This window comes from Eutrigla gurnardus (genome assembly GCF_963514095.1).
Source record: "Eutrigla gurnardus genome assembly, chromosome: 21".
Lineage (NCBI taxonomy): Eukaryota > Metazoa > Chordata > Actinopteri > Perciformes > Triglidae > Eutrigla > Eutrigla gurnardus.
In genome coordinates, this window is record NC_139932.1 from 18670639 (window position 1) to 18697476 (window position 26838).

The 26838-nt window shown below is 44.2% G+C and overlaps 1 protein-coding gene across 4 annotated transcripts in view; it reads right to left on the reverse strand.

Annotated features, from left to right (window-relative positions):
* Positions 1-26838, reverse strand: part of osbpl8 (oxysterol binding protein-like 8) — a 60349-nt gene that overhangs the window by 7171 nt on the left and 26340 nt on the right. For 3 of the 4 annotated variants that reach the window (XM_084039407.1, XM_084039406.1, XM_084039408.1), the window contains 18 exons: positions 25276-25312; positions 24181-24351; positions 8990-9063; positions 7725-7805; positions 7305-7406; positions 7020-7223; positions 5407-5491; positions 4221-4386; positions 3902-4127; positions 3362-3546; positions 3190-3271; positions 2720-2818; positions 2532-2628; positions 2347-2445; positions 2151-2248; positions 1207-1296; positions 534-670; positions 265-450 (listed from right to left, as the gene is read on the reverse strand). In XM_084039407.1, the coding sequence (XP_083895533.1) occupies positions 265-450; positions 534-670; positions 1207-1296; positions 2151-2248; positions 2347-2445; positions 2532-2628; positions 2720-2818; positions 3190-3271; positions 3362-3546; positions 3902-4127; positions 4221-4386; positions 5407-5491; positions 7020-7223; positions 7305-7406; positions 7725-7805; positions 8990-9063; positions 24181-24351; positions 25276-25312 (2219 nt within the window). The remainder of the gene's footprint in view (positions 1-264; positions 451-533; positions 671-1206; positions 1297-2150; positions 2249-2346; positions 2446-2531; positions 2629-2719; positions 2819-3189; positions 3272-3361; positions 3547-3901; positions 4128-4220; positions 4387-5406; positions 5492-7019; positions 7224-7304; positions 7407-7724; positions 7806-8989; positions 9064-24180; positions 24352-25275; positions 25313-26838) is intronic. The other variant, XM_084039409.1, reaches the window with a different exon arrangement.

Below are 26838 nucleotides of genomic sequence, written 5' to 3' on the forward strand. Positions count from 1 at the left end.
TATGACATCATCGAGAGCCGTCTGACAGAAGGTCAGATGTCACCTCTGCAGTTACAAGAAACAGCACTAGATGGCGCTGTGTCACATTGGATAATTATATGGAGGACGAGGTAAAAAAGCACCTCAAAAACACTCCAAAATTTAGAGGTCCTGAAGGGAAATTCTGTCATTCTAATCGACAAAAAATGAGGACCATGTAAATGCACTAATTTAATTATCTTCTAAATTTTGTTAAATGTATTTATGTAGTCCAAAATCACTCACTCGGCATATCTGTAATGCCACTCTCCGGTGACGGGGTCCTGCTCGAACAGGGCGGGGATCCACTCCTCACATTTGGCTTTGCGTTCGCGGGCCGACTTCCGCTGCACCTCCTCCAGGAGGAACTTCTCGTTGGTGGCCTCGGTCTGGTCCTTGTTGTTGATGGCCCGGGTCACGTGCTGCCACAGTCTGACGACGGAGAGGGAAGGAAAGCCGTGAAGGTGAAGCAGAGACCATGAATGTCACGTTAAAGGACGGATGAGGAAGTCCACCTTTCTGACTCGGAGTCCCCCTGCTCCTCTGGAGGGACGGTGCAGCGGGTCAGCCGACTCTGCCTCAGCTCCGACGTCGGGTTCCAGAAGGTGTCCACCGTCCCCGTCTTCTTGTCGTTGATGAAGATCTCGCTGTCCTGTGAGGGGGGGGTCAAAAAGCTCTCTTTACTTTGGTCTAATTTCACAGCTTATTTGACGACTCCATCATGGTCTTTATCTACAAGAAGACTGTCAGCGTTGAGATTCTCATAGCGGTCTGTGGTCCCCCAGAGGTCTACGATAGTAGCTCACATTAGTCCAGAGACCAGACCAGACTAGAAACCAGAGACTGTCTGTGGTCCAAACAACAAGGTCTCTGCTGTATTTATGTCTAGATGACCTTATATGGAGTGTTGATGGAGCAGCTACCATGTTAGCGTAGCCTAGCATCCATCAACCAGACTCCATTCAGAAAACCAGCGTTTTGACAGTTGTTTGCTTGTCGTCTTGCAGTCAGACCTAACAAACCATGACTTCAGACTTTTTACAAATTGTCATCATGATGTAGTTATTTCGGCATCGATATAATAGTATTGATTTACAAGGCAGTCTGACCAACTAAAATTGATTTTTTTAAAGAGCAGCCTCCTGTATGTTGCATCAGGGTTTATTATCCAAACAAAATGAGTCTCACCCAGTGTCCTTCCAGCGTAGCCAACACCTCCTTCCCCAGTTTGATCTTCCCAGACACCTGATTGACGCTGTCACTGCTGCCCAAGAACGGCTGGAGGGACGAGAGGAGAGACAGGGAGGAAGAGGAGGGAGGCGAAAGGAGGAGGAATAGGGGAGCAAGTAAAGAGGAGGAATGGAAATGGAGGAGGAGGACATGGGGTTTTTAAAGAAGAGGAAAGGAAGGCATTTTAACACGCTACGTATTTTATGACAATTTAATGAAACAAAAATACGAAATAACTATAATCTACGTGCTATTTGCTTCCTCTGACTATGTACCTGTCGCTAGTTTGTGACGGGATAATACAGTGGAAGGTATGGAGGATGGAGGAGGAGGAGATGGGTGGTGGTGTTGGTGGGGTCACACATTCAGAAAAGTCATGTGAGAAATTGTTTTGTAGTTTTTAAATGAAATCTAGAGGTGCTATATCTATATATAAAGTGTGGCTCTTAAAGGGATAGTTTGGAGGTTGTGAGTTTGTATGAGGAACTCATCTCATAGTGTTCTGTGTGTTGGAGAAACAGAGTAACAGCACGGGAGCAAAGACACCAGACTCCATTGACAAAAACACTCATTTAAACTTTCACAACACAGAAGATGGTCGTCTACGGCTGCTTCTGATCGGGTTAGTGTTTGTGTTATTGTGTGACTTTGGTGTTTTAGTAGGGATTCACCAGAACATGCTGACAAATTAGCGTTGTTCTCAATGGAGTCTAGTGGCTATTCTAAACATAGTGTATATTTAAACTGAAATAGCTTCTTTTTTAGGTGTCTAAAATAAGTTTTGCTCCCGTGCTGGTTCTCCAAACTCCATCTACTGTTAAATCTCTTCAAGTTTATTAATCAGCAGCTGAAAGGATGCACTACTTTTAAATAGGTGCCTTTCTTTTAAACACAGCCAATACCTTCAGTTTGAACTCCAGCTGAGCACTGTAGCCCGTCTTCTCACACGCGATGGTGACCTGCCCGCCCAGCTCCAGGGTCATGGTGCCGTACAGGATGCCTGCCGCATGAAAAAGGCACCTTTCAGTAAATTTCAGTCAGCACAGATAACCCCCTCCCCGGACAAGAAAGGAGAAAAGAGCAGGTTTGCACTCTGACCTTTACAGTGAGCGTAGGGCATGTTCATCACATAGTCCTCGCCTCGGTTGAGAAAGGTGAGCCTGGCCTCCCCGTCCAATATGGCCGACAGGGAGTTTCCTGAAATGTGAAGGACATGTATATCAGTAAATTTTTTTATTTCAGGTTAACTGAGGAATGATTGGATTCTCGTGGTGTGAGGGTACCGTAGAACTTGGACTTGGCGAGAATGCTGCCGCTGAGGCAGAACCCGTCTTTCCTGTTGCTGACGTAGAAGGCCGAGACAGGAGGATGATGGGATACCTGAAGGAAGACAAACAGACCAAATTACCTTTACTGTGGGAGGTGGGATGAGCTCTCAGGCTTCTCCCCGCGGTAGCAGAGGTGGCGTTACCTGCTCTGCGATGTAGAAGGTCTTGCTGTTGGTCGTCTGGTGGAGCCACATGCAGCGGTACGTCTCTCCAATAATGGGGTTATAAGGCTTCTTCAACCCCTGGGGATCAAATAACAACAGGATTTTAGGAACAATTCCACCAACTGTGAGTCATCTTATCTTTCAGTCATTCTTATAGATATATAATGTCATTATTTTGTGAAAGTAAACCATTATTTTGAGATATTAAATCATTATTTTAAGATACTTAGTCATTGTTTTGAGATATTTCATCATTACTTTGAGATATTTAGTCAATATTTGAGATTCTAAGTAATGATTTTAAAATACTAACTCATTATAATGACTTATAGGATCACTTTTGTTATGGTTATTTTTTCTCTTTTACTGGCAGAAATGGGTTTTTTTTTAACACTCTTTTATAACAGCTGATCAATATGAAGTGGTTCCTACGTGTTGATTCTCCTCACCTTGGGCTTCTTGTAAAACCCAGAGATGTACCACTTCACCACCTTCTTCATCCGGTTGTAAGCGTTCTCTTCGATGGCAGCCCTGCGAAGGAATCAAACAGCCCAAACTCAGACTAGATCTTCCTCTCCAAACACATGCAGCTCAACTAGAACTCTAGTTTACTCCGCTTACTCCGACAGGAAGTCTGCGTGGTAGTAGTAGTCGGAGAGTTTGTCCAGGAAGGACCTCGGCTCCAGGATGAAGGTGGGCAGCACCACCTTGGACAGATCCATGCCGGGTCGCACCTGCTTCAGCAGAGTCCAGATCAGAGACTTGTTCTCCTCCGACACCGTCTCCGTCTGGGCGGCCTCGCCAGCCTGAGGAGAGAAATGTTGTATAACACTGCAGACATCCTCAAAATGCTCAGAAACACTCACATTGTTGCGCGGTGTTAATTAGCTAAGTAGCTTCAATCGGTGTTTAATTAGCGAGCAGTGGAACTCGCAGCAGTCGCCCACGCACACAGATCAAAGCCCGTCCACGTGACAGCTTTCCCAGCAGCCCCGGCAGAGGAACATGCTAATATCTCCTCATTAAGCAAGAAACTGTATCACAAAATAGCTTTTAGCTGAAGCTTCAATCCAAACTTAAAAGTTGTTAGGAATCCCCACGAGAATCCGCTGCCGACTCCAAATCTGCGTTTCTTATTTTAAAGCTTGTTTTGCATCCCACCTCTCCGAGCTCCTCGTGCGACTGTTCCAGGTACGGGGTTTCCCACAGGTGCTCGTTGGGGTCCAGGTCCACGTACGAGTCGTCCTGCCGCTCCGACGTGTCGCTGTCGCTCTCCTCGCTCTTCTCCAGGCCTTCGGGGTCGGACTCCTCGTGGTCCTGTTCGCCCTCCCGGTCCGACTTGTCCGAGTACAGGTCCGGGTCTTTCAAGTGGTCGCCGTCGTTGAACCTGGAGGGAAGATTTTTACAACATATTTGAAAAAAAGGGAGCTGGTAGCTTTAATAAATGAATCATAATATAGTTGAAGCGGTGGTGACTCACTGGAAACCGTGGATGTTGTGGGCTCGGAGGAGGCTGTAGAAATTAATGGAGTGTTCTCCGCCGGTGGCGACGGTGCTCATGTCCTCTTTGCCCTCGCGGATCATGGTCCTCTTCAGCAAGCTGGAACACTTCAGGGCCAGCTCCAGCGCGTCCATCCAGCACCGACCTGGGAACGAGAGTACGCACTGATCACTGAGAGGCAGCGTTTATTTCTCAGGCTTTGCTGTTATTTCATTATCCTCATTTAAATATGGAGCAAAACACCTTTTGGTCATAAGGTTCGTGAAAATCTTCATTACCCTTTTGAATCATCCCTGGCCTTATTCAGTTTTAAAATCCTTCTCATTTTTACATTCTATCATTACAGAGGGCAAAATATGTTGCAAATGCAAGGAAAATCAGAAAGGAAAAAGTGCATACAACTTAAGCAAACATTTATTTAAAATAAAAAAAGTAAATATTATCCCCAAAGGTGCTAAATTAAAACCCCCACATGGACAGTTTGCCTATTTCAGCACCACGGAGAGCGACTCATGCAGGGAGAGACTCGGCTGGATGTTTCAGCACCATGGACAGAGACACAGAGCAAGCTGGGCTGTGCTCCCCTTAAAAGCAAAATAAAATACATTTTAAAGTCCCCCAACCACATGTAACCAATCAAATTATTCTATTAGCCAATACTAAGGTTGGGGGAAATCCTAAATCAAACAAGCCAAGTAGAAATAATAAAAAAAGAGATAAAGGTCAGTGAGATAGTCACACTAACGTCAATAATTCCCATTCTAAATGAGTTCCACTCTACATTTTCCACCAGATCCTCCATTCCCCAACTGCAGTCATATTGATCCTCCCATCTAACTCAGGGAGGACGTGAACAGGCGAGCAGGAGAGTGAAAAGTCAAGGCCGTCCACATTGACCTAGAAAACGCCTCCTCGCTCTGCAGAGCTCCATAAGAATGGTGTTGTGATACAAATATGTGATATTCCTCCCGATTTCACAGGTGTAAAATAGGTCAGGTTGTTCAGACATGTCTATTTTAAGATTATGAATCGGTTTGAAAAGACGAGGATTAAAGTTTGTGTCCCTTCCAAAGTAAAAGTCTTTGTGAACCGATCCTGATGGCTTTGTATCTCTCACTGAGAGTCTTTTTGAAGTCGTGTCGGTGTTTGATTCCACGTCTCTTACCGTCAGACTCGGAGGCCGCACGGAAGATGAGGTGGCTGCTGGGTAACGGCTGAGTGATGGAGCCAACTGCTTCTCCTTTAGGACCCTGATGACATCAAGAAACACAAAGGGATGAGATGCATGTTACACATTCAGGTAGAGTCTGGATCGGTCATGGGTCCCTTTGTGGTGTCCTCGTTTCACCTGCAGACTTTGCATTTCTTTCTTTTATTACAGTTTGTTATCATTTATGAGCGCCGTCTCCCCAGTATCTCATTATGCAAATGAGCCACGAGAGGGGCCGGAATCTGAATGTGTGAAGGGCTTATTTATTAAAAGTGAAGAGAGCGATGAGCGGAGCAGGGAATAATCTAAAACACAGATCGCCAATTGTGATCGGAGCCGTCTCACTGCACGAACAAAAGGGAAAAGAAAACCACGTGGGAGGAGGCGAGGTCGGCGGTGAATAGAAGACGAAAACACGGATGGAATGGAAAACGTGCCAAATATGAAAATCGTGTCTAAATGGAACAAAGACGAGCTCTTGATTATACAGCTTACGTCCACATCTGCTTAACGGTCTCATTTAACTGCGGGAGACGATGTTTGTTTTGTTTTTTAATGAATTATCTGTTGTGTTCATTTTGCTCTGGAGAGCAAAAACAGATTAATTAAGATTCATCCTGCATAACAACCTCTCCTGCTTTCCACTGATCAATCTATCGTTGGTTCTATAAATATTGGGATTTTGAGGTTAGAGGCTTTGTTCCATTGCAATGCGAAGATAAACGAGGTAATGTATGGCAGATTTAGAGGAATGGTTCAACAGATTGGAATAATTGCATAAAGACTGGGAAACGCAGCAAAAAAAAAGTCATTTTTACACTTTATTTTTCCCAAAATTAAAAATCTTCACAGATTTGATTATCTAAGTTGGAGAGGCAAAACATTTTACGTGGTGAAATTCAGTAAATCGACCTTGGACTTCAGGCTAACAAAACACACAGATACACATGGATGCATTTTCAAACTCAGGCAGCAAAAACTTTAGCTTATTTTTGTGATATAAAGTCAGAATATGATATTAGGCCGACATTTAAAGCCGGTTTTTAGTGCTGTGGAATGAGGCCAACCAGCGTGTGGTGGAGGAAGAGCCAAAGTTAGTTTCTAGTTTTAACAAGTGGTGAAAATTCTCCTTAATGTTAGCATTAATACTCAAGCGGGGCATTTTATCAGTGAGCTTCCTTTTTTTTTTCCATTTACTATTCTATCTAATCTTCTGTCATTTATTCACGTTGGTACCTTTCACTCTGTCAACGGCCGACACTTCTATTCTTTGTCTACCTTTCATTCTCCTCCTGCAGTTCGTCGTTTCCATGACTCCTCTGTCTCTCGGGACTCAGTGTGCATCGCTATTAAATGTGTCCTGACTTGTTTGTTGATGTTTTCTACACAGGTGAGTCACTCAGCCACAACAGGAGTCGAGTTTCCTCTATGAACATAACTATCGAATTCAATGAAAAGAAAATCGTGGAATACATTTTTGGATGTTCTCGGCATATTTGCTTTTCAAAAACCCCCCAGACTGGAACTCTCTCCCTAAACGTCCCCGGCCACGACTCCCATATCTTTACCTTGACGGCCCAGATGGACTGCTCCAGCGGGTGGAAGAGCTTGAAGCAGAAGCCGTCCTTCTTGGAGGGCCTCTCGATGAGCTCGCAGGCGTTCAGCAGCACCGTCCCGACCCACTGGCCGTTTTTGTGGGTTTTATAGATGAGCAGGACGCCCGGTTTCAGCACGCACCACAGCTTGGTCCAGCTCTTCAGAGTGCCCCGGATCTGGTTTACAATACAGACAGACGTCAGATCAGCATCTGTATTATGCTACATGAAGAACTTCAAGTGGAGGACGTGGCCGACCTTCAGCCAGTCGGCCATGACGATGACGGAGGGATCGGTGATGGTGCTGAGCAGCTCCTTGGTCGCCCGCTTCTTCTCCTCCCGGTAGTTTTTCTTCTGCACCTACACTCGGCACAGAGAGGGACGCTTAGGACATCACATTTTTATACGGCTGTGAATTTTAATATTCCACACTTGCTTTCTCGCTGAATAACATTTGGTGTCAGAAAGAACTTGGTTGTTCCTGTTAAATAGCGGATGCATTTTGTCCTGCCTGTCCTGTATCTTGTTGGCTTCTAATATACAGTATTGTATGCCTAGTGACACAAGTTAACAAGCGATTATATGCAACTTCATAAAAGGGTATTTTCAGACTCATTGTGCGTGCTTTAGTGTCCGGATACACAGAACTTGAACTAGAAGATGATTCAGCTCGCTTACCTTGAGGGACTCCTTCTTGGTGAGCTTCCCTCCGGATGCCGACACATCCTTGTCTGAGCCATTGTACAGCTTTGTTTCAGACTGAACCAAAGGGAGAGAGAAGGAAATTATAGCTCATTAATCTCTAGATACACATCGCTACCTGCGTTATTTCATCTCAGAACATTAAACACAAACCAATAATTCGTCCACCTGCCGTCGTGCACTAGCCAGCTAAATATAACCATGGTGACAAAGTGTTCTATTACCACAAATAATACAAATCAACAGGGTCCACTGAAATGAGGACATTATATAATTAAACGTTTCCCACAACGTTAGCAAAGAGCTCTTAGCTCAGTTAGCAGAACGAGGTCTATAAATGCCAATGCTGGTGTGTTCTCTGCCAGCTCACTTCACGAGCCAACTGGAGCGACTTACAAGAGTCCGGGGGATGTGTGGGAATCCTAAAGCGGCACTACTTAAAGATATAATATGCAACAGTTTCCTCAAACGATGTACAAACTGACACAGAAACAGGGAGAGAGAGCAAACAGGCCAAAGCAGGATGAAGCAGGTCCTTTAAAATCCTGCACCTTCCCAGAGTTTTGTGAGAAGATCTGGATGTGTTTATGAAACTATCTAGAAAATAACATTTCATTCTTCTGATTCACCACTTTGTTGTCGATAACATCAATCCATCGCTCCAACGTGACTACATAGAATCCATTTAAGGCCTTAAAGGGACAGGGAAGTACCACAAGCTAAAATGTCCTCCTTCTACTCAGAAACCCAACGTTGAGTTTCCTCCGGCGAGAGGAGACTTTTATCGCTGCTCTTCAGAGAGCTCTTCTAACAGGATGTTCTTGACATCAGAATCTAAAGACTAATTAAAGTGGTTCTTGTTGATAGAGAGCTCTTTTGAATCTCTGAAACACTTATCCTGTCACATGTCTTCCTACTTCATAAAAACATCGTTTCTGAAAGGCTTCCCGTCTGATGAAAGCGTCTCTGCCGGGACTGGAGACGCCCACGTCACATTTGATGTGGACCTCCACAGATAAACTAGACGGGGCCTCCTCTTCCTCCTCCGCACTGAGAGCTCACTTGAAAGGAGGGCCGAGTTTTGGTTGATAAGTGTTTGATGTGTAACAGTATAATCTCAGCGGGGGCTCTCTGTCTCACTCTCTCTCTCGAGCCTGAGGCAAGACTGGGAAAGCAACGGAGAGGACAGCACCCAGTCACTCCCACCCCCACCCATCACAGAACATTCGGTTCTTCCTCACCTTGCTCTTCGATATGGAATGTGAGTCCTCTTTCAAAGGCAGAGGCAAGAGGTCCTCCTTCCCTCTCTCGAAACCTGGAATCCAAAGCACAACAGCGTAAAGACTCCGCCCACCATCGTTCTTCAGGTTCACGTTCCAGCAGATAACCCAAGGGTGTGTGCTGATGTATTTTAAAACCATTTTTCGGACACTTTATAGACAAAAAGACAAATTGAGGAAGAAATAAAAAGTCACTAATGAAAATACTTATTTGCAGCTTTAAATTAATTAGACATTAATGCTTTTAAAAAGATATTTAAGCTGTTATCACCATGCCAACCACCCAAGAGTAAACTTTGGCGTGGCTTTCCATGGCTGGAGATGGCAGGTAGAGAGATGAGTTTCTTTTAGACTGGGAAGGAACATTTAAAGTTGGTCGAAAAAGGACTTCCATATTTGTTTTGTTATGTATGTCATTTTGCATATTTCGTGCGGTTTTTTAGCAGTTTATTTTAATGATATGCTGCCACCTTTAAAGAAGCCAGAAACAAAAACGATCCCTCTAGCTTTCATCGGTGAGATCAACCACCGAGTGGATATGAAATGTGTTTAAAAAGTGGGGCTTTCAGGTCCAAATGTCTGAGAAGCCAGAGAGGAATCTCTCTCCATAATCCCCAGCGGCGTCACGAGAGCTCGCCGTCCTTCAACCCGACTGGAAGCAGGCCACCGAGTCTGGACGGGAGCAGGCTGCCGCGTGCTGCAAGTCCTTAATCTGAGCTCCGGTTAGATAACTTGGCTGGTGGGGAAGGAGGTTCCCCGTTTTAATCCACAGCTCGGCTGGGATGCTCAATCACCGACCAGCGAGGCTGCTGAAGGGAATGTGTGGACTTTGATTTGCTGTTCATTTAGAGCTCCAGTCTGAGCTGCTGGATTCCCCCACTGAGATCCTGGCAGCTGGTGACACCGGTGGTCTCAAGGTGGCACAGAGCCTGTAAATATTTTATAGCATCCATAGGTCACCAGGATTCAGCCATGAGAAGGAAGGCTGTGAGCTGTTCTCATTTTATTTAATAAAACCGAGCTGTCGTAGTTTTTATGTATTCTTCCTGAATCTTAATAGACTGCAAATTAGCTGAAGCTAGACGTCTTATTCGTGGCAATGTTGCAAGTGTTGTCCCCGTTAAATAAACAATAAATATTCAATCAGATCTTGAATTCTTAAATGACTCAGAGGAACAAGTTTCAATGCAGCTGATAAAAAACAACAACGTGATATTCAGCACAGTGCATGGGAGTGATAATGAGCAACTATATTCATTTTTATTTAACCTGCTTCTTCAACTAACGCCTGTCAACAAGCCGCTACAAACAAGCTTGTGTGATGTTTTCATAGGGTAAATATTAACGATTGTGAAGGCAGAGAAAAAACTAAATACACCTTGAACAAGGTACAAAAATCCTTTAAGTAGTGAACAGGAACTTCTTGGGGCTTGAAACACACCATATATATATATATATATATATATATATAGCTTGTTGATGAAAACAGATGCAGTTAAAGCTGTTAAAAGTGCCACTTGAGCGCTACTCAGCCCTATCTTTACTCGAGAGCATCTTCATTGTTGATTGTTGCCGAGAAAAGCATGAAAAACTGGGATCCTGCTGGTTTTCTGAGCCGACTCGTGTTCAGGAAATTCAAAAGGAGAAATGGGAGTCTTTTTACGGCGGCGGCGGCGGCACACATTACATACATCCGACCATCTGCGCCCACTTGACGGGCGCATCTCCATGCCAACTTCAGCTGGAACGGCAACTCAAGAGCAATTAACTGCGATAGCGAGCCCCCCTGAGAGGTCCCCTTCCCCTCAGCCTCCTCCTACGTGGATGAAACCCGATGATCATGATGGAAATATGAAGCTCATTCGCATGTGATGATGCTTTCTGTGTAAGGAGCCGTACAGAAACTAAGGCAGGAATCATTCAACAGCCGTAAACATGAGAATGTATACGAGGGAGACCTGAAACAGAACTATGAATGAATGACTTATGAAATAAAAGAACGATGGCCGAGTTAACGAACCCGCTAATGGACACGCTCGTTAGTTTGCAGTCGAGCAGTTTGACTAAATTAATGTAGTCCGCTGTGACGAATCGTCCCATTAAAACTTGAATGAGTTAGAATGGCACACAAGGACACTCCAACACAACAAATTAATCATTAGAGCATGTACTCCAGGCAGTTTGTTTAAGTACACGTGGCTCGGTGACACAATGGAAAATGTAATAATAAAGCCAGATAAATGTAGAAGTTCACCGTTAGTATGGCTTAAATAAGAAATCAGTGTACAAATGTGTCATTTCAGACTAAAATAGTCGCTTCAAAAATAATTATCCACCAGGGTTATGAAGAAAAATGTGTAATCTTTATCCTCATAAATCCACATGAACCTTTTTCTTAAATTGTTGGATTGTGCTAAAGGACGATTACCAGGCTCAGAAATGGCTGCTGAACATTTTGATGAGCAGGGAAGCAGTCAACCAATAAAAAACAACAGGAGATTTCATGTAGATAACAAAATTATGGATTTCTCTTGTCATTTCTTTTCCAATAAAGTGTCTTGTAATATTGTGAGTTGCACTTTTACTCTACTTATTACATTTAAAAAGGCCTAGAGGAGTGACTTTGAGAAGGATGAGCCAGCTCTTTTTATTCTGGTTTTGTTGACCTGTCACAAAGATAACGGTGCCCGTGCTGACTGATGCCACCAGGGCTGCCGGCTGGTCATCGTCCAGTCTCCCAGACAAAGACGTCTCGGATGCTGCCGCCCCCCATCTGCTTTATTTCTGTTCTATTTTGTGTTAATGATCACTAAATCCTTCCAACTTTAGAAACATGGGAATTCAAGATGGCATTGACCTGCCTCTCCCCATCAAAATGTCTACATCTGTGTCTACATCTCCATCATTTGAATTCTGTTTTTATGTAATTATCTACTACAGATGACGATTATATGAAGATAACATTTTGAATGTTATTTTAAGCCAATCTGGAAACTTGCTGTCGATTATAATTCTTAAGAAGAAAATCAGACTGGAAAGAAAAAAAGGATTTAAGATTACTATCAACATTAAACAAGTCTGCGCCCGATTGCTCAGTGAACATTATTTGGGAGATCATAGTGGATTTCAAAGCAAAGATAATTACTATTATAATTGAATCTCTTTCTCTATTTGTTTAGATTAAATGTCATTTCCAGGACATTCAGTGTGTAAATCGGTGAAATCCGACCCGTCGTGTGAATGGATGCGTGGCTTGTGTGTACAGCTGAAGTCTCACGTTTCACTGCAGACCGACGAGTCTGGTTTATAAAAACTAGAGCTGCAGTGCTTCCACTCTGCATCGAAGATCACAGACAGGAGAGAGAGAGTTGGACTACGCTGCTATGGTGAATCTATTTCCACTTTAATGCCTCACAAAATGAAAAACAAAAAAACGTATTATTGCCTCGGACACAATCACAGCTCCGTTCAATGTGTTCCTGTGCAAACAACACATGAAAGAAAGCACATTAAATCCTCCCTTAATGTGTTTTTTTTTTTTGTATTTTCATTGACAGGATATCAACTCCGTCTCTGCTTTCTGAAAAGCAGCAATCACATTAAACACATTTAATAAATTCCTCAGACATAACAATGGTCTATTCATGCCAGCTGAGGTGCAGGGCAAACACTGGAATAATAATGGCTCAATGCCAAATTCATCCCAAAAAAAACCCCTCAGCACCTCAACCCTGAAATCGTTTTCATCTCAACCCAATCATGATCAACGCGTCACAAAAAAAGAAACTATTTCACACCACATATTGAACCATATCGCAAAAGAAATAATGCCTATGTTTTCCCTTAAACCTCGAGTCAAAAGTAATGCATTAACGCTCAGGCTACCATGGCAACAGGTAATCGGAGAACCCCAAATGGAGGGAAAGGCTGTCGGTCCAGTTACTCTTTGGGAATATATCAATTTAAGAGGGTGTTTTTCTACCCAGGTGAAACTTGCCATGGTAACAGTGGCTCTACGTTGTTGACTAAAAAAAAAAAAGAAACCCGAAAGATGGCTGGTCCATCTGGTCCTCGAGAGGAAATGGAAGGCAATACAGTACAAATCTGTCAAAAACGCTCCAAAGAATCCTACATGTCCCATAATGCAACTAGGTCTCATAAAACATATATACGTCTTTCAAAACTCCACATAACACAGGCTTCCTGTTAGAAATGTGTTCTTTTCAACCCTGTCCCCCCCCCCCCCCCCGAGAACAGAGCTGAGATAACAACACACACGGCGGGAAACGTCACTCTGCTTTATCTTCACACAGCAGATTGTTGTTTTACTGCTCTATAATATCACCTTTCATATCCCTAATGTATGAAATATCTAACCGGACATAAAGCTCTAAGCACTTCTGTTCTCTGCTACCACTTCCTCGTGGTAATCAATAACCTTATGTTGCATTATCGTCATGGAGACTCCTGAAAGTCCCAACAAGCAGTATGCCAAGTCATGCTGACCTCAGCACGAGCCACGACTCCCTCTAATTATCGACCACAAGATCACGGCTTCAATTAGCTCCATAAAAGGATAAAAGGGCCCTTTTTTAACCTCCGAAATCAATTTCCTCCGCTACCGAGGAAGCAGCATTAAACAACACGCATCGGAAAAAAGGGTGCGGCTGCTTAATATTAGGCGGTAAGGACGAATGAACAATAAAAATAATAGTACTTTGGGATTTGTGGGCAATTACAGAAGTTTATAAAAGGTATCAAAAGTGATCGTTTGAATCTCCAAGACCCGTCCCTTCAGACCTTTTTTAGGTTCTCCTGCAGGAAGTATTACCATAGCAACAACAACAACAACAACAGAGGTGTACTTTGATTCAGTGCAGGCAGTAGGCTTGATGAGACAAAAAGCACATTATCTCTGGGGGAGGGTGTGATATTTCAAACAGGATATGTCGAGTCGGGGGGCTTTAGGCAGGTTTGTATTACAACGGCTGCTGTCTTGTGTTGGTGGTTCTAAATATAGTCCGCCGTTCATGCGCACTGCCAGATGCCGGCCCGGTCCTCGGCCTCGGTAAACACTGCAGGCGGTGACCTGGTGTCCCCTCTGTTGATATTTAAGAGTTCAGAATGCACTTTAGCTTGAAGAAAAGGAAACTGTCTAATGTATTAAACCCCAATGCTCCTTTGTAAAAGAGTCCATCATTTGCTTCCCTGAGTCTTAAAAAACCTACAAAAAGTCTGTATATAGTGGCCGTCGTCATGGTGACGTCACCCATTGGTTGGTGGACTCCAGTTTTGAAGCCTCGAGTTCAGGATTTTGGCTGTTGCCATCTTATATTTTTTCAGCCAGTGAAGGAAGTGACCATATTTGGACTGCGGAGGAGCGACGGGTGGATCTCATGAACACAAGCAGCAGAGTGGCACCCCGACTGGATCTGGATCCATGTGGATTCTGGTGTGAAGCTAACACAGTTAGCTTTTATAATTCAAGGTCAACTTTACAGCTAAGTGTTAAGTCATCTTAGTAGCTAACTAGCATTGGTAGCGACCTGTCAATCAGCATGTTAGCCCCGCCCCCTAAAGCATCCCCTGCTTTCTGGTCTGGTGGACTCTAAATGGACCATAATGTACTAAATGAACATCATGCTGGATTGAAGAAGACTTGAAACTAGAGATTGAGACCATAAACTCATGTTTACAATGTTTACTGAGATAATACATCAAGAAACAACTAAAAAGTCATCAACCCTCAGTTTTCTATGGAGACACAGATCCGACGGGTATAAATCCTGAATATGTTAAAGCTACGCCGACTCCACTGTGGAAGCAAAACAACAACAACACGGAGACAGACATAATAAAGTAAGAGCAGAAAAAAGAAAACGGATAAGGGCAACCCGCCTGCACCAGCTGTCTGCTGCAGTTCCTCTGTTAGCAGAGCGGAGGGAAGCCAGGATGAATGGAGCCTCGGCTCGGAGCTGACTGAGAGGAAAACAGCATGACTCAGACCGAGTCTCACGGCGCAGGTTATTTGTATTTCTGGTTGAGAGGAGAGAGAGACAAAGAGAGAGACAGAGAGAGAGAGAAAGGAGTGGGCTTGTGGCCCAAAAGAGGTGGCCAGCTCGAATCCCCCAGAAGGTAGGAAAGGCGAGAAAGACGATGACGGTGTGGTGAAGATGCCCTTAGGCAAGGCACTGAATTTACTGCATTAAAGTGTGGTGGTGTTTTTTTGTGCACGGTCAGCTTTACCTGGATTAATAAAGGTTAAAAACAGAACAACGGTGGAACAGAACATCCACCCTATCAAAGCTCCAGGGGCAGCCAGCTGTCTGCCTCCAGGACAAACAGAGGGAAGAAACCAGCTCAACTGATTTAATCCCAAAGGTTCGGGGGGGATTTGGTGCACTTTCAAAAAAAAAATGAAAAAGGATTACCGCTGCTCTCTCATTGAGGTATCATTGGAGTTCAGCTGAGCATTCATCAGTTTGTTGTTTGACCTATACGGCCAAAGTTTTTGGTTCCCGACTAACAATGTGAGTACTTTGGATGTGAAATAGGGAAAGGACAATAAATATATGAATAAAACAATAACACATCACAATAAATGGATCGTGGTAAATTTCTATTATCGGGATAATCGTGAATGTCATCAGGAGTGACTTGAAAAAGATGTACAGCTTGTTATCATGGTAGAGAAATGAAAAATACTGATTTAAAAATACAGGAATTACAATATAAAGAGAACAGACTGCTATTTTTAAACATTTATTAATCCTTTCATTATGAGGGGGGATGTTATGACTGATTATAATCTTATTTGAAGATTTCTTTTGCTCATTTTCTATCCGTTTGTACAATTTACAAATATAAAGTTGTATGTTTTCTTGCATTTTAACAGAAATAAACATTGGAATGTAACGTAATTATAATGGTGATAATATCGTCCCGTGCCTATTTGGATGAGCAGTAAAAGATTGTAAATATCACTTCGACTTCACTGCTTAATGTCCGTGTTGGAAGTTCACCGGACAAACCCGTTACTGTGAGTTTTGACGGGCCGGTCATTGTGTTGTCACCATATCTGCTATATGGAAGTTAGCGTAGCTCGATAGCTGACACTTTTGAGGTGGAAATGTTGTGTTAGAATGACGTATTTTCGTGGAATTCATGACTATGAAGCGTCGCCTTCAGTGCGGCGCCCTGCAAGTTGGCGGCTCGTCTCCTAGCAACGGCGGCCTTCAGATGTCACTCACCAGCTGCCGTGAGAAAACTCTCTTAGACACAGATTTGATTTCATCCCCTTTTTTAAATGATGCACAATAGCTGCTATATCATTATACTTTATAGATGCTTAACAAAGAAATACTTTAAATTATTATTTTTGCAGTTATTTAATTTGTGCTAAACAGAAACGGTTCCATACTTTTATCTAAATGCTGACTGTTAAATGCACATTTTTTTTCTAGTTTCAAGTTCCTTTCCCTCCGCTAAAGTGAACAATGTGCTTTCTGTTGCAGGAAACTCAAACCAAACCCAGTTCTCTGAAACCCAAGACACAAATCAGACCCAAAACACAAGCTTGCAGTGTATTGATCGGGATGCTCTTAGTATCCAATGCAGTTCTACAGACAGTCAACAGTACATCTGAAGAGCACACACACACACACACACACACACACACACACACACACACACACACACACACAGTGGAGAACTATTTGACCCACGTTCTACATCCGTCCTACGCCTACGTCCACTACTCCAGACAGACTACAGGGTCTACTAACGGGGCCGGCAACACTCCCACGGCACGGCGCTCCACAAACAAACACCGTCTCCACCCACCTGGTAGCGAGATGGGCGACAGCTCGTTATAGCCCCCGAAGGAGGCATTGCGGATGAGTTTGCGTCCGTCCGGGTGCGGGGGTCTGAGCGATGCCGTACCGCCGCACGTGGAGAAACGGCGACGACTCAGCAGGCCCTCCTCCTTCATCATGGGGCCGGCGGGCGCTTCCCTCGCCGCCGGGGAGAGAAGGTGGGGACGGGGTGCTAAGGAGACCCAAGGGTAGAAAGGTCGAGTGGGGTGGGGGGGGTCAGTCCGATCCGTCCCAACGCAGCCAGTGAGCCGAATAAACAAAACCAGCACACACACACACACACGGAGACGCCACGCTGAACAAGGCTGCTGCTTCCCTCTACGCCTCCTCCGGCAGACTGCTCCCTTTTCTCCCTCGCTGTTCGGTGAGTGTCTACGAAGGCAGCAGCCTGTAAGTACTTAATAACAAATAAGCTGAGCCCCTCCTACTGCCTCTCCTCTGGACGGGGAGGAGAGCTGCATCTTGAAAACAGCCTCTACGCTACACATCTCCTGCTCAAATCTCTCTCTCTCGCTACATTTTTAAATCAGGAATAGAGATTCAAAGGGGATGATTCACGGATTAATCACCGGGGTCTAATGATACATGTTAATATTCAAGATATTACACTTCACTTTCATGACATCGCTGCACGATGGAAAGAAATACAGTGGGATTTGTTCTGTACTAAACCAAAGCGTATTGTCTGTCAGAGTCGAACCAGATTTGTGTCGGGAGCCCTCCAGCAGAGCTGCCAGCTCGGCTGGCGACACCAGAGACACCGGCAGGGAGCAGGAAAGCAGAGCTGCCAAGTAGTATGTGGATCCAGGTGCCCACCAAATCTAGTCATTAACGCGGAGAGAGAGTGTTTGTACCTTGCCGAGGCCAAGCTTAGAGTCTGGCATACGGAGTCATTTCCATGGCCGGCGTGGTGTCACATGTAGAAACCAGAGACAGTCTATGGTACAAACAACAAGGTCGCTGCTGTATTTATGCCTAGGTTATTTATTTAGTTATTTTAAGTGTCGATGGAGCAGCTACAGTTACAGCGATAGCCTACCTCCGATCGATACGGACTCCATTCAGAAAACAAGCGTTTTAAGAGTTATTTGCTCTTCGTCTTCGAAGGATGTAAAAGAACAACAACTTTGTCTTCAGACTTGTCTGTCTTGTAGTTACTTCGGCATCCTTTTTATCCGTTTATCGCAATTAAATCACAACAAAAACTTTGTTTGATTTGGGTTCATACCAGCCGACGTCTGAATACAGAAACTCATGAGCACCTCTGATTTCTCCATCCATATAAAAGACTCTGAAGAGGTTGTTGTGTTATCGAATATCTACATTCATACATGTGAAATGTTTCTTTAAGACACTGTATGAACATGCACAATATTCTCCTGCACACACACACACACACAAGCATATACACACAAAAACATGAGCTCTATTGAGGACAGAAGGAAGCCCTTCATCACACCAGCGCTCTACTATATCCACTAAAAGTAAAGAAATTACTTTGCACCACAGGCTACCAATAAACCAAGAAACGGCTCCAGGAAAGTTGACCAAATCACAATTCAGCTGGAGAGACATCATTCAGATTCCTGCCTGAAGGCTGAATGCTGCGTTGAAGCATGTGACTCTCCAGCTAAATATCGCTGAAACCAGATGCGTTGTCTTTGTTCGAGCAGGTGACACGGACCCTCCTTTTTGATGGCATAATATCTGTGACGCATCGTTTTCTAGACATCGGTGTCAATACAGCTGCATTTTCAGGAAAAGGCGTGGCTCAGATGAGACCTTGGAAGTTTTTCAGATGTTTGTTGAGGGGTTTTTGATTTTAAATAAAGGAACGGTTGTTGTTGTTTTTGTAGCTCCTGCGCTGAAGTGTGAAAGATATTTCTTTGTGTAAGAGCACCAGTGGTTGCTGTATCTCAGCAGACATGAATAGGCTTAGCTGGCACTGGGCCTTATCTTTGAAACCCAATTTACTGCTGATCCTTCACACAGTTCATCTTCCTTTCAGCTGACTTTTTACTCACAGCAACAGATGTATGGCATGCTGCTGTCCACGGACACGTTTCCCTGAACTATCGGACGACTCATTAAACCCGATAATACTGCAGCCCTGCCTGCCTCACCCCAATGTGCTTGAATTAACACAGGTAATTAGGATGTTCTGGATGTAGACATTCAGATCCCAGAACTAATTAACCTGCTTGCAGAGAAAAAGCTCATTTCTGCTCATCCAATGGTGTTTGAGAGACACTTGAGAAGCATTCGCTAGGTATCATCTGGGTCAATTTTCACATTATTTCCAGTGAACTTCAACAGAGGCTTCGCCTTCTGCATTCTCGACACTTATAAAACATTTATTGCTATCAAGTTATTGATAGATCTGTGTCCTGAAGGATTACCTCATTTCAAACACAGTACTTTGGCCATTTTTAGGAGCCATTGAGCCTCAGCTGTGCCTTTTTGTTTCGTGCTAATTAGCAAATGTTAGCATGCAACATCTAAACCGACCATGTTAGCACTGCCACAGTAAGTATGCTAGCATTCTGATTTTAGCATGTAGCTCAAAGCAGTGCTGTGCCTCGCCCTGTGGCGTTAGAAATGTCTAACTTCTAGACACTGATGTTTCCTATCAGGCAACTCTCAGCAGAGCAGCCTCCGGTTTTGTGTTTTCCTGGACAACTTTCCATGTACGATATGCTGACGATGATGTATTATTTTAATGAAATACAGGCAAACGTAATTAACGTGAAGTTGATAGATAGTTGCTGGTTTAACATTTACTACATGCGCTTCTATTCTTGTGTGACTTCAGACAAGAATAGATGGCCAACTCTGAGTCATGATCCATGATACTTCTTCTAGAAGGCGGTCAGATCTTTTAGAGTGGCAAAACTTCCCTCGAGAGGTTCCTTAGAAACCACGACTATGAAACCCACGAGCTGCAATCCATCGGACACCGTGCAGTGCAAGTGAAACACGCACCGCAGACAGTAGGTCGCATGCAGACGGACCTATCTCGTCTGACATAAACACTACAACCGGGACCCTGTAAGCCCGGGATTAGCTTCGCAACAAAGAGGCTTTTGAAAGACCAGACGACTGCAGGCGTCTTCTGCTGTTTTCCTTCTGGTCTCACTGTGAGAGAGCGGTCAGCCACATGCTGAAGAATGTGTTGAATAAAGCCCTTTGACCTTGGTGTGATCTTTCTTTCTATCCTCATGAGCACACGGACGGAAGCACAACACACGATGACACGGCACAGGTGAGGTCACGTGAGCAGGTAGGACAAAGACAAACACGTGTCAAACACAAACGGACGCTGGCTCTACTCCCCTACAGCCGTACCTTGCTTTCCTTCAAGCTAACACTTAAAAGAAAAGTGTCCCAAGGTCAAGAGTCGACGCTCCAAATCACCCAAATCATGCTAAAATCCCTCCGGCTTCAGATCCGGGTCGTGTCAGTCCGGGAGAGCCTCCGGCCGTCCAAGAGGAGCTCAGGATCCAAGGCTAAGATATACTCCATCCCTTCCTCCTTGTCCTCCTTTTTTTATTCACGGATCCTTCGTTATCCACAGGACATTTCTCTTGTGCCTCTTAGCGCCGAGGCCTCCCAGGTCTCAGGCCACTCATTGGACGAGAGCGCGAGCGGAAGGAGGAGCGCTGGATTGGCAGTGGTTGAAGGTGCAGATAAGACCAGCCCTCTTCCGCGTAGTTAACCCTGTTTGACAGGGCGTAATCCCCAAGGCTGAGCTTAAATCCACGCTGACCCCCTGCTCTCTGGCTCTTGCTCTTCCCTTTGCTTTCCAACTCTCTCCTCTGTTGTCAACTCACTTCGATTCCAATATATTTCACCTCTACATCAGTTTCGCTACACCTACGCCTTCTCCACCACTCCCTCTCGCTCCCCCAGGCCTACCAGAGCCTCCGTTTACCTGGAAGGACAACAGCGAGACATCGGAAGGCCGTTAAAGCGAGAACGGCCCCCGAAAAGCCGATTGAGGAAGCCTCGCCAAACAGCCACCCGAGTTTATTTTGAGTTCTCGGTGAGTCATAAAGAAGAGAAGGCTCACTTGGCAGTCAGACCACGGACACCGGAGTTCGTCTGTGCATCTGTGCTGATCCAACAAACACTCCAGCTACAGCATGTAAGCAGCCTGAATAATAAACTCAAGTTTCAAACTAATAATACACAACACTTCTAACACACTTAACAAAAAGAGATGAATCTACTTTCTGACAGCTTCTTCTTTGAAGAGGGAGAACTTGATTGATGACCAAATGCCATTCGAAGGGTTTTTTTAAAGAGTGATGCATAAATATAGCACATTGTTCAGTAACTAGAGGCACTTCACTCCCAGGGTACAATCATGTGTAATTATGTTCCAACAGAATTTATGACAATTATCCTCTAGAAACCGTGCTGGTTGTTTACTGAGCTGCATCAAGTTTCTAAAAAAAGGAGCCCAAAAAACAAACAACTATCGTCATAATCGGTCTTCACGAGTTAGCTGTGAATTTTCACACAACACCTACAATATTCTCTCCTCGAATCAGAAATAACGATCTTATTGTAAGTCGCTTTGGATAAAGGCGTCTAAATGTAAATGTTACTACATGAGTGCACCTCATTATTGACGACACCCTAATGGAAGAAGATCTTTACACTCTGGTCAAGAAAAACAAACCAAGGCTGTCATCATTTTGACGCAGGACCAAGGGCTAGCTAGTGGAAGTGAAATCCGTTGCCATGGATACCCATTTTGTGCTGCAGGGAGATGAGGATGAGGGGGGGGACGACAAGCTTTCATGCTGTTTTAGCGACTGCTGGAATAACCACTTCAGCTTGTAGGGTTGCTGCTGCATCTGCACGACACTTTCATATTACCGGTAGTTTATCATAATAATAATAAGAGTCAACAGGACAAAACCAGCATGCAGGACGGATGCACAAAGGGATTCGACCGCAACGTCTGTGTAAAGTGACTAGGCACGGGACGACATGAAAATGTCATGTCACCATGACCCCGGCCAAAATAATTACCATTCACAGTATTATCCCGACAATTTGTGAAGAAGATATTATTCTTGTTGCGTCACGGATGAGAAACAGATCCTTATTTAGTCTTAAACTGGATGATCTTAAATCAAACGGTCTCCCTGCATGCATAAATAAATGATAAATAAACAAATTAAATATGTATTTTGTATCCTTTTAACTCTATTTTCCACTTTTCTTCGATGATCATCCCGATAACATGGAAATTCACCATTATCAACTTATTGTGAGGTTATAGTATAATGTGTGTTGTGTGGAGATCAAATAAGAGGGGTGTGTGTTTATTCCTGTTATGCTGACTCCCTCTAGTGGTGGGATGTAGGCTCACAGCCCTCTGAAGAGAGAGTGGAAAAAACACACTGAGCTTTACTTTAAATGTATTAATGCATTTAAAAAAAAACATCAATTCTGCAACAATCCCTGAAATCAATGAAAATAATATATTTACTGTGAGTAAAGCACTGTAACACAGACGGCCACAAAGTGCTTTGAATCGATTTAGTCAAGATTTGGGGAAAATGCTCTTATTGTGGCAGCGTATACCACTCCTTTCATTCTTACCTTCAGAATAAAAGCCCTCGACTGGAATCATAATGAATGATGATTTCAGAAACAACCACGGTTCATAAAATCCAGCACTAAAGTCTATCTGGATCAAAACCTCCAGCCACAGCAGAGAATCCACAAGAGGGCGCTGTGACACAAGACGACGTCAGAAGCAGTGTGAGGGGGGGTGATGTAAGACCCCGGACAAATCTGCCCTTGAGCTCGTTTCTCCACAGTGTTGCATCCTCCGTTTGATTGGTCTCTCATCTGCCACCCGGCTATCATGAACAATCATTATCAACAACACGAGACCATTACGGACAGATTCCCATGACCTCTCCAGACAACGGAGCTCCAAGGTTGAGGAGTCATGGGCAATTTTGGCTTGGAGGTCACATGCAGCATTCTGTAATGGTGATCTACTGCATATAAAACACACTAGCAGGAAGCTCATAGCCGTCTTCACACCATCTCCTACAGCACTTCACATTTCTGTAAACTGTCTATTTATTAAGAAAGCATTTTTCACTAATATAGTTAAGATGGGGGAAAAATGCACCTTAATGTTGCACTAGGAGCTCCTAGAGGACAAAGAGACAAACACAAACAAGGCTAGCTTTCTCCCTGAAGCCCACACACGAGGGCTCACCAGGTGAAACTAACACCAGCATGGCTATCGGGGCAGTTAACGAGGCTGGTAGTCCAGCAGGAGTGTCTGGGAGGCTAAAGGTAACACCGCTGGCTGGGGGGGGGGGGGGACATAAACCAGCACCAGGACACATGCAGGGGTTTAGGCACGCTGCTAGTGGTCTTTATCTGGAGCATCGTGCATTCAGTGAGTTTAGAGGCTCGTCCATAATCAATTAGCTGCTGCTCCGGTCTGTGATGAGCCGTATTAATATTTATGTGAGCAGTCAAGGAGCCGGACTTCTGCTTTTCAGCCCCGTCACAAAACTGATTACTTTTGTGAAACAGCAGCAGTCTGTGGCAACTATGAGATAATAGTAAATATTTAAAGTTGTGAAAGTAGCAAGGGAATAGAGTAGTCACAAATCACGGTCTATCTAAAGCGTGCTAACGGTAGCTAACATTAGCCACATTAAGCTACCAGATGAGACCAGTTCAAGTAACCGCCGTTTGGACTGAACTGAAACTTGCAAAGACAATTTACTACTCTGTACGCCTCCAAAAAGTATTGGGAGAAAAACGGTGGGGGAAAATGGCGTGTTTATTTAGCCAGTCTCTTAATTATTGTATGTTGATATGTGTGATATTGCTTTTTGTACGAGGTAATCTTGCCTTGCCACACTGACTTCCCCATGACCTCATATTTGTTTTTCCATTCTGTCTCGTCTCATTTCCTGTCGTTAGTTCACTGAACCTATCATATAAAAAAAGTCTTGTAAGAATAGTCTTTCTGTTACTCATTATATGTATGTTTAAAAAAATGCTGTGTAAATATATATGGTAGAATATACTTAATATACAAAGCAGGGGAATTGTAAATACAGGTCTCTCTCATACAAATAATCTTAGACTCGATATTTGTTTTGCCATGACAAATGCGGTGTGAGTGCATTTATAAGACATCATAACAACAAAGAGGTGTAACATGTTGAGTGTATTTTCATACAGAGCTGACCTCATGGCGCGGGAGGAAATGTGACACTTCCTTACCGTGGCTGTAGCTGACCCCCGGGCTGAGGGTGGAGGGGGTGGCGGCGTGCTCCCTGCTGGGCGTCTGGAGGCCTGCCTCCTTGTCCCGCTCCTTGTCCCGCTCCTTGGCCTGGCGCTGGCTCATCCTGCCTGGGGTCAGAAGGACGGTGTCATCACCGCTCACCACGGCAGCTACCGGCACAGAGAGGGAGGGAGGGAGGGAACAGCCAGGGGGAGGAGGGAGGTGAGAGACGAAAGATAACAGCCTTCTGTTGATTATTACGCACATAACATCTGATCAGCTCAATACAGCGTCTCTTATCGCCCCACCTGGTCCACCTGGGGCTAATCAAGCGAGCGTTGGTATTACTTTCTGCCTGGCAGAGCACCAAAACAAACGTTTGAGATTAAAAAGCCACTTCCATATCTCCGTTTAAAGAAACGCTCCCTGTGTTATAAAGCAGCTGTGAATAGCCCCAATAGAGTATGAGAACGAATTATTATTATACGGCACAAAGTCCTCTTTCTCGTGAATACATTTGCATCACTGAACCCACGGAAAAGTCATTTTTAATTAAGTTTTCAATCAGTTGGAAGCCTCTCAACCCCGATATGCCACACACACAAACACATATGGTGACAAAGACGTATAATCCAGATCATAATCCAGTGACGTCAGCGGCTGTCTGTCTTATCAGAAACACCAGCGTGTGTGTGCGTGTGTGTGTGGTTGTGTAAATGCAGCTGTGCACATGTACGTGGTTAAACATTAATGCTTTACGTAGCCAGATATAGTGTGACGCATACATGCAGCTAACTCGCTGATGTAACAGCGGAGGGAAGTTTGGAGTGTGCAGGAAACAAAGTGGAGGAGTGGGGAGGGGGGGGGGGCATCACCAAAGAAAGCCCTCGGAGATAAATAAAAGAGATGACGATCTGCAGTTAATGGTTTATTAACGAGGCCGGATGAAGTAAAGTGCTGGCGGACTGTTAGGAGCCAAATAAAAATGAACATATTCAAACAGGAGCATTAATATTAGCTCTTTGCCCTTCTGTTCCATCCTGCTCCTAAATAGCAGCTGACCCTGACCTTCCTGGGAAAGGTCACTGGCTTACCGGAGGTGGCATGGTGCTCTCTCAACTCTGCATGGTGCTAGCCGGGGGAAGAGGAAACGAAAAGCACAAGAGGGAGGGGGACGTGAAGTGATAGTGGGGAGAGTCCGCCGTGTTGGTGTTGACCGGATGTCGGTGGTGGTGGTGGTGGGAGGCAGGTTTGCGTGCGGCAGGATGGACGACATTGTGCAGCATCAGCAACATCAGCATCAGGAGAAGCCGCAGCCACACACGACGACAATAAATAATAAGAATAAAACAAAAAAGAGGAGACAAGAGACAGAAAACAAAAGAAAAAAACACATTAGTTGAACCAAAAATGTTTAACACAACTTCACACAAGACAGGCAACACATACAATGGGAATAATGGTGGTGGATTGACACACACACAAACACACACACACACACACAAACACACACAAGCATATTTGCACTAACTCACAAGCAAATGCTTCTATTTCAATTACAGCTGCATTCTGTCATAATAACTAAAACACTGACGCCTGAGAAGTTAACACAACATGCAGCTGAGGCTGATGGGAATGTCATTAGTTATGCAGGTTTATGGTCATAAACCAAATCATTAACCCATGAATATTATAATGTTATTATAATTCAACCTGAAAATTCAATTTGTGTACAAGATTTAATTACAATCCAGTCAATAATTCAGTCAAACACAAAGTCGTTCATCATCTGGGAACCATGAATCTCTGATTCAGAGATATTTCACAGGAAGACCTGATGGTGGTGTCTAAGGAAAAGTCGTGAGGATGCATCCATTCAAGACATTAAAATGAGAATATGGATGGGCTGTTGAGATATTTCAGACCGTACCAAAGTGGTGGATCAGCTGCTGGTCGATCCATTCATAGACACACACAGCTATGGGGCTAAAATAAATTAATTGCCAATTTAGTTGCGGATTAATTTTCTGCCAATCGACAAATCAAAGCATCTACAACTTGAGTATAATTATAATGAATGAATGGATTTTGAAAAAGAAATTAATGAAATTTTAATGAGATATTGACTTGCTAGTGGTTGGATCAATTTTAATATGATTTTTATTATTACTGCTGTGTCTCTGCATCATGTTCCATCTCACAATTCATTTTTTATGTCCTGCTTTAATATTTACAGTATAACTGTTGTTGGACATCGGAGGTCCATTAGTAGAAGTTCATTATGATGAATTAAAAGTATACAATTCCATTTAATTCCAACTCTCATTGGCCAGGTGTTGACCTCTGACCCAACACAGGTGAGGTGGGACGGCTTAGCCATTGGCCAGGTGTTGACCTCTGACCCAACACAGGTGAGGTGGGACGGCTTAGCAGCTGGCCTCCAATCACATTTGCTGGCCTCAGCCAAACCTCTGCACAATATCCACACGTCACACGATGTTCCTCCTCCTAATCAGCACATGGCGGCAATCCGGATAGCGAGGGGGGGGGGCGACGTCACGGTCATACCTGGACCGACGCCACGGATTGCTCTAATCCGCCGTCAGTCGAGAACCCGGGCAGCTCAGTAAAGGAGAAAAGACAAAGGCAACAATGCC